Source organism: Chiloscyllium plagiosum, chromosome 5 (assembly GCF_004010195.1).
Source record: "Chiloscyllium plagiosum isolate BGI_BamShark_2017 chromosome 5, ASM401019v2, whole genome shotgun sequence".
Lineage (NCBI taxonomy): Eukaryota > Metazoa > Chordata > Chondrichthyes > Orectolobiformes > Hemiscylliidae > Chiloscyllium > Chiloscyllium plagiosum.
The window spans coordinates 74,552,364-74,560,739 of NC_057714.1; the positions used below are offsets into that span (position 1 = coordinate 74,552,364).

General features: G+C 41.4%; 1 protein-coding gene across 1 annotated transcript in view; it reads right to left on the reverse strand.

Moving 5' to 3' along the window:
* The window catches only part of cubn (cubilin (intrinsic factor-cobalamin receptor)), a 292,612-nt gene that overhangs the window by 96,917 nt on the left and 187,319 nt on the right, over positions 1 to 8,376 (reverse strand). The window contains exon 39 of the mRNA XM_043690378.1: positions 5,741 to 5,924. Coding sequence (XP_043546313.1) covers positions 5,741 to 5,924 — 184 coding nt within the window. The remainder of the gene's footprint in view (positions 1 to 5,740; positions 5,925 to 8,376) is intronic.

Consider the following 8,376-nt stretch of genomic DNA (forward strand, 5'->3'; position numbering starts at 1 on the left):
TCCTTGGATGCTGCCTGACCTGCTGCGCTTTTCCAGCAACACATTTTCAGCTCTGATCTCCAGCATCTGCAGTCCTCACTTTCTCCGTATTTAAAATTATGCAAAGATTTGAAAGGATAGACTTAGAAACTTAGATAAATCACTTTGTGGAGAAGACCAGAACTGAAGCCCATGATATCCCACATTTCGAATAACAAATCCAGTAAAAATTCAATGTAAACTTCTTTTTCGCAGAGTAGTTGGAATGTAGAACATGCTGCATTTATTGTAACTAATAGTTACAAAGGGAAGCTATATAAGCACTTGAGAGGGAATTGAGTAAAAGGTTATGTTGATAAGATGAGTTAAAGAGGTTTGGAGGTATATTTGGGCAGAGCCTAAACTGTAGCTGGGCTGAATAACATGTTTTTGTGCTATAAATATTTTATAAATTTTCAGTACCATTAGGAAATCATTTTCCTCCCAAATGTTGAGCAATTTCCAAAAATCACATTTCTTTATGTTGAACTGCTGTTTAAATAAACTTGTCTAATATTTGACTTCTTGGACACTACTTCAAACCTTAGCAAGACAGCACATTAGAAAATTATACTTCCTATTGTGATTAAAGTTCATAACATGTTATTCTTGTCTTTGGAAACCTGGGTTCCAACATGGAGCAAAAATTGACTGTTTTAAAAACAAAGTTGAAAAGTAATTATAAACAGTGAATTGAAATTCACTAACCCGCCCAACTCTCCCCCTCCACAAATCCAAATAATCATGTGACTTTGGATAAATGAATAGAGAACCAACTGAGGAGATCATTTCAAGAGTGTTCGTTGACTTGGAGTTTTACAATCCAAAATGAAAAGGGGAGGGATGCAGATGTGGGTTCTTCCAGAGAAAAGGCTGATAACAGCAGAGGTGTTGTTAGTTTAGCAGCCTCCAAAACAGCCAGGACACAAAAAAGGACTCCTGAGTTGCTGACAAGAAAACTACAATGCAGAAGGCTTTGGAGCTTTCAGGCAGGATAACATCCTCCAAGGCTGCTGAGTCATGAGTTTAATTCATCCATGTTAAGAAGTAAGAAAGAATGAGTTAGCAATATATTCAAAATTCTCAGTAAGAGACATTAACAGAAAAAATCGCGTCAAGCAAATAAATTAATTTGCTGAAAAGAAATGTGAGCTCTGCCAATTGAACAAAAGACCTGGAGACAGGTAGACAAGGTATTTACTGTGGAGAAAGATATGGAAGATGGAGAATATGGGGAAATAGCTACACCTTGAAAAATCTCCATATTGTAGAGGAGGAGGTGCCGAACATCTTAAAATGCATAAAGGTCGATAAATCCCTGATCAGGTGTACCCTAGAACTCCGTGGGAAGCTAGGAAAGTGATTGCTGGGCCTCTTGCTGAGATATGTGTATCATCAGTAGCCACAGGTGAGGTGCTGGAAGACTGGAGGTTGGTTAACGGGATGCCACTGTTTAAGAAGGGTGGTAAGGAAAAGGCAGGGAACTATTGAATGGTGAGCCTGACATCAGTAGTGGGTGTGTTGTTGGAGGGAATCTGGAGGGACAGGATTTGCATGCATTTGGAAAGGCAAGTACTGATTAGAGATAGTCAACATGGCATTGTGCTTGGGAAATCATAAGACCATAATACATAGGAGCAGAAATTAGGCCATTCAGCCCATCAAGTCTGCTCTGCTATTCAATCATGGCTGATAAGTTTCTCAACTGTATTCTCCCACTTTCTCCTCATAGCCATTGATCCCCTTGATACCCAAGAACTTATCTATCTTAGTCTTAAATATTCTCAATGATCGGGCCTCCACAGCCTTCTGTGGTAATGAATTCCGTAGATTCCCCACTCTCTGGCTGAAGAAGTTTCTCCTTATCTCCCTTCTAAAAGGTCTTCTCTTTACTCTAAAGCTGTGCCCTCAGATCCGAGTCTCCCCTAACAATGGGAACATCTTCCCTCCGTCCACTCTGTCCAGGCCATTCAGTATTCTGAGAGTTTCAATGAGATATCCCCTTATCCTTCTAAACTCCATCGAATATAGATACAGAGTCCTCAAACATTAATCTTTTCATTCCTGGGATTATTGTTGTGAACCTCCTCTGAACACACTCCAGAGCCAGTACATCCTTGCTGAGGTATGGGGCGCAAAACTGCACACAATACTCCAATTGTGGTCTGACCAGAGTCTTATAGAGCCTCCAAAGTACATCCCTGCTTTTATATTCAAGTCCTCTCAAAATAAATGCCACAATTGCATTTGTCTTTCTAACTACTGACTCAATCTGCAAGTTTACCTTGAGAGGATCCTGGTCTAGAATTCCCAAGTCTCTTTGCACTTCAGAATTCTGAATTATCTCCTCATTTAGAAAATTGTCCACACTTCTGTTCTTCCTTCCAAAGTGCATGACCTCACACTTTCCCAAATTGTACTCCATCTACCACTTCTTTGCCCACTCTCTGAACCTGTCCAATTTCTTCTGCAGCCTCTCCACCTCCTCATTACTACCTGTCTCTCTACCTAACCTCTCTGCAAACTTAGCCAGAAAGCTCTCAGTTCCTTCATCTAGATTGTAAATGTATCAAGTGATACGTTGTGGTCCCAACACGGAGTCTGTGGAACATCACTTATTACCGGTTACCACCCTGAGAAGGACCCTTTTATCTCCACTCTCTGCTTTCTGCCAGACAGCCAAGCTTCTATGCATTCTAGCACCTTGCCTCTAACACCATGGGCTCTTATCTTACTCAGTAGCCTCCTGTGCGGCACCTTTTCAAAGACCTTCTTGAAGTCCAGGTAGATAACATCCATTGGTTCTCCTTGGTCCAATCTGCTTGTTATCTAGCAGATAACAAGAATTCTAGCAGATTCGTCAGGCATGACCCCTTGATAAAACCATGCTGACTTTGCCATGTTTTATCATACATATCCAAGTATTCAGAAATCTCATCTTTGCAATGGATTCCACAAACAGGGTTAGGCTAATCGGTCTATAATTTTCTGTCTTTTGCCTTGCTCTCTTTTTAACAGGGGTGCCATACTAGCGATTTTCTAGTCGTCTGGGACACTCCCTGATTCTAGCAAATCCTGAAAGATCACCACTAATGCTTTCACTTTCTTTTCAGCTATCTCCTTTGGAACTCTGGGGTGTACTCCACCTGATCCAGGTGATTTATCCACCTTCAGGCCATTCAGTTTTTCTAGCATCTCCTTTTGGTGATAGCCACCATACTCAGCTCTGCTCCCACACTTTCTGGAATTTTTGGGATATTACTCATGTCTTCCATTGTGAAGACTGACATGAAGTAATTATTCAGTTCCTCAGCCTTTTCCTTGCTTCACACTACTATCGCTCCAGCATCATTTTCCAGTTGACCAATGTCCACTTTTGCCTCTCTTTTGCTCTTTATACATCTAAAGAAAGACTTGTAGTCTTCCTTTATATTACTGGCTAGGTTACCCTTATATTGAATCTTCTGCCTTTTTTTGTTGCCTTCTGTTGGTCTTTGTAAGCTTCCCAATCCTTTGGTTTCCCACTGCCCTTTGCCACATTATATAGAGTCATAGAGATGTACAGCATGGAAACAGACAGTTCGATCCAACCTGTCCATGCTGACCAGATATCCCAACCCAATCTAGTCCCACCTGCCAGCACCCAGCCCATATCCCTTCAAACCCTTCCTATTCATATACCCATCCAAATGCCTATTAAATGTTGCAATTGTACCAGCCTCCACCACTTCCTCTGGCAGCTCATTCCATATATGTACCACCCTCTGCGTGAAAAAGTTGATCCTTAGGCCTCTTTTATATCTTTCCGCTCTCACCCTAAACCTATGCCCTCAAGTTCTGGACTCCCCGATCCCAGGGAAAAGACTTTGTCTATTTATCCTATCCTTGCCCCTCATAATTTTTTAAGCCTCTATAAGGTCACCCCCTCAGCCTCCAATGCTCCAGGGAAAACAGCCCCAGCCTGTTTAGCCTCTCCCTATAGCTCAAATCCTCCAACCCTGGCAACATCCTTGTAAATCTTTTCTGAACCCTTTCAAGTTTCACTACATCTTTCCGATAGGAAGGAGATCAGAATTGCACGCAATATTCCAACAGTGGCCTAACCAATGTCCTGTGCAGCTGCAACATGACCTCCCAACTCCTATACTCAATACTCTGACCAATAAAGGAAAGCATACCAAACGCCTTGTTCACTATTCTATCTATGTGCAACTCCACTTTCAAGGAGCTATGAATATGCTTTCTCTTTTGCATTTATCATGTGTCACTAACTTGATCGAGTGTTTTGAAGAAGTAACGAGGAAGACTCATGAGGGTAGAGCAGTGGACATGATCGATATGGACTTCAGTAAGGCATTTAACAGGGTTCTTCAAGACAGACTGGTTTGCAAGGTTAGAACTCATGGAATACAGGGAGTAGCACTGTTTGGATACAGAACTGGCTAGAAAGTAGGAGACAGAGAGTGGTGTTGGAGGGCCGCGTTTCAAACTAGAGGCCTTTGATCAGCGGTATGACGGAAGGATCAGTGCTGGGTCCACTACTTTTTGTTATTTATAAATGATTTTGGATGTGAACATAGGAGGTGTGGTTAGCAAGTTTACAGATGACACCAAAATTGGAGGTGTAGTGGACAGTGAAGAATGTTACCTCAGAGTACAATATAATTTTGATCAGATGGGTCAATGACTGGCAGATGGAGTTTAATTTAGATACAGCTGAGGTGCTGCATTTTGGAAAGGCAAATCAGAACAGGACTTATATGCTTAATGGTAAGGTCTTGGGGAGTGTTGCTGAACAAAGAGACCTTGGAGTGCAGGTACATAGTTCCTTGAAAGTAGGGTCCCAGGTAGATAGGATAGTGAAGAAGGCATTTGGTATCCTTGCCTTTATTAGTCACTGTATTGAGTTTCAGAGTTGGGAGGTCATTGTTGCGGAAGGATGTTGTGAAACTTGAAATGGTTTAGAAAAGATTTGCAAGGATGTTGCCAGGGTTAGAGAGTTCGACTATAGGGAGAGGTTCAATGGCTGTGGCTATTTTTCCTGGACATTGGAGCTTGAGGGGTGACCTTATAGAGGTTTATAAAATCATGAGGGGCATAGATAGACAAGGTCTTTTCACCAGAGTGGGGGAGTCCAAATGTAGAGTGCATAGGTTTAGGGTGAGAGGAGAAAGATATAAAAAGGACCTAAAGGGCTCATTTTTCATGCAGAGGCATTGCGTGTATGGAACAAGCTGCCAGAGGAAGTGGTGGAGGCTGGTACAATTACAGCATTTAAAAGACATCTGGATGCGTATATGAACAGGAAGGATTTAGAGGGATATGGGCCAAATGCTGGCAAATGGGACTAGATTTATTTGGGATATCTGGTCAGTATGGAAGAGTTAGACTGAAGGCTCTGTTTCCATATTGTACAGCTCTATGACTCTAAGTATTTAGATGTGCACTTGCAATATCAAGGCATATAAAACTATGGGCCAAGTGCTGGAAAAAGGGATTAGTTTAAGTGGTACAGACTTGATGGGCAGAAAGGTCTTTTTGTGCTGTGAACCTGTAGTGCTTCAAGACTCTATGTGTCTATTTCCAGAATGTAACACAACAATGAGATCAATCCATCCGCTGAAAATATTTGAAAAACTTCTGACACTATGATGTACGGAGCATTCGCAGTGTAAATGAATCTGGCTATTTCCGTACCTCATATGCCCACTGTAACACTCACCATAATCTGAAGTTTCATACTTGAACTTGAACCCAAGGCCTTCATTCCTTCCATCAGAAATGAAACGTACAAAGAGCTGATTGTCTGATGTGTGCATTGTGGAAGGAGGGTTCTCACCACAATAGTGTCCATTTCCTCCATGGGTGGTCAAAGGTGGGGAAGAAGCATCAGGTCCATTCCTTAACTAGAATTGGAAATAACATGAGAAATATTAGAGGATTTAATCAATGGCTTTTTTAAAAAAAAAGAAGCTGGAACTATTAAATCTTGAACCAGAACCACCAAAATGAATTCCATGAAACACTATTCAAGAAATTGTTCTAAGCGGAGGTTTGGTAAGGCACATCAGTCTGACATTTCTCAGCACCAGCAATGGGCTTCACTAAGAATCTCCCGTGCTGACTATCTTGTGCATTTTTTCTGGGAAAACCTGATCCCAACTGTCAAGGAAATACACAGCATGGCGTCACTTGGAGTATTCTGTCAGGAAGGACAAGAGTCAGGAAAAGAGAGTATATGCCCCATTTTATGGCACAAGCTGCCAAATTCAGATAAGATTGAAGATCTGGTCTTTGAGTGCGGATTAGAGGATGAAAGAGTGAGAAAAATCTTTTTCACAAAAGCGTAATTAGGGCCTGGAATGCGCTGATTTGAGGTGTTGGTGGAGGTAGGTTTAACTGAGGCAATCAAGAGTCCATTGGATTATTTTTATGGAAATAATCAACAGGTTTATATGAAAAAGGTGGGAGATTGGCACTACATCAAAATGCTCAGAGAGCCAGTGCAGGTACAATGGGTCAAATGGCCTCCTTCTCCACTGTAAAAATTGTGTCATTCTGTGAGTACATGGATAAATGTGTAAGGGGGGTGAATTAGGCAAGAGGGTATGTGGACAAGTCTGTAGGTGGTTAGATGGATGATGTAGGCAGGCAGCTGATTTGGATATGTGTGAAGTGGGTAAAGTGGGCATGGTGGAAGAGCTAGGCAAGATGAAGAATCTGGTGGCTGGGGAGGTAGCTGGGTCTGGCCGAGTATAGTTGGGCTGCGTTGGGGATGTAGTTTAGTATTTGGATAGGCATTCCAGCATAGTTGGGCCTGGATGGCAGTCAGGTCCAATTGGGGCATGCTTGGGTGGGAGAGGTTAGAGTTCAGAGGCAATGTTAGGGGATTGGAGGGTAATTGGGGTGGGTGATATGGCGCAATCCCACTGGTAGTCCACGCATTGGGACTTACGTAGGATCCTGATATGGATCTTTGTCATAGGTCTGGTATTTGACAAGACAGGAGCTGAAAGATTTGGATGTCTTATTAGCTCCATTTCTTTCTCAGTTCTGGCTTCACATGTTCTCCCTTTTTTATCCACGGTGACAGCTAGTTTTCAATAAATCTCAAGCAAATTTATTAAATGGCTTCATGCTTCACAGAACAAATCAAAGTTGACTATTCAATCACAATTCTTTTCAGGTGATGAAATATTGCTGACTGATTTTAATGGTTTTTATTTGATGTGTGTCTTCCTACAACTCATAAATTTATAAATTATTTTATATTTACACAATGTTAGATTAAGATTCTCACCATATGTCTCATTATAATCTGTCAAGATAATTAAAGGGATTCACAATAGTCATGAAGATTTTTTGTTTCGATGTGGGGTGAGGTTGCATGGAAATTCTTCACCTTTGAATATTTTGTTCAGCTGAACATTGTTCATGAGAAAGCTTTGATAATGCGTGCTGGTAGTTTATTTGGATACAAGTGGGCTAGCTGCAAAACAATGAGCACTAGCTGGCTGGAATCTGCCAATTCAGCTGCCCATGCTGCTCAAATGTATGTCCGCTTCCAAGCCACACTCTGTCCTGGTTTGGATCTATCTTACCATTCCTTCACTGTCACTGGGTTAAAATCTTGGAACTCCCTTTCCAACAGCTCTGCAGGTATCCCTACGTCAGTTTGAGAAGGCAACTAATCACCAACGTTTCAAGGACAATTAGGAACAGGCACAATGACACATACCTTGAACTAATTAATACAAAATCACTACTCACAGGGAAAACTTACTAAGCACTGGCAAAAGACTGGGAAAACTATCCTGTTAGCTGCAATGAAGAAACAGTAAGTTTAATATTATACCAGTCATAAAGAAAATGAGATTACATGACAACTATCCTCAAAGTTTCCCCAACAACTTGTATTTATATTATGCTGTTAATGTAATAAAACATCCAAAGGCACTGCACTAAAATGTTATGAAGCAAGATCTGACTTTGAGCCACATTAAAATTCCAGATTTTCTCAATGTTTGGAAAAAGGGATACATTATAAGGAGTTACCTAAAAGAGGGAAGCCAAGAGAATACATCCAGAGATTTATAAAATCATGAGGGGCATGGATAGGGTAAATGTTTCCCTGGGATGGGGGAGTCTGACATTAGAAGGCTTAAGGTAAGAGGAGAAAAATTTAATAGGGATCTAAGTGGCAACCTTTTCATGCAAAGGGTGATGCGTGTATGGAATAAGCTGCCAGAGGAAGTGGTGGAGGATGATACAAAAGGCATCTGGGTGGGAATATGAATAGGAAGAGTTTAGAGGGATATGGGTCAAATGTGGGCAAATGGGACTAGATTAATTTAGGAT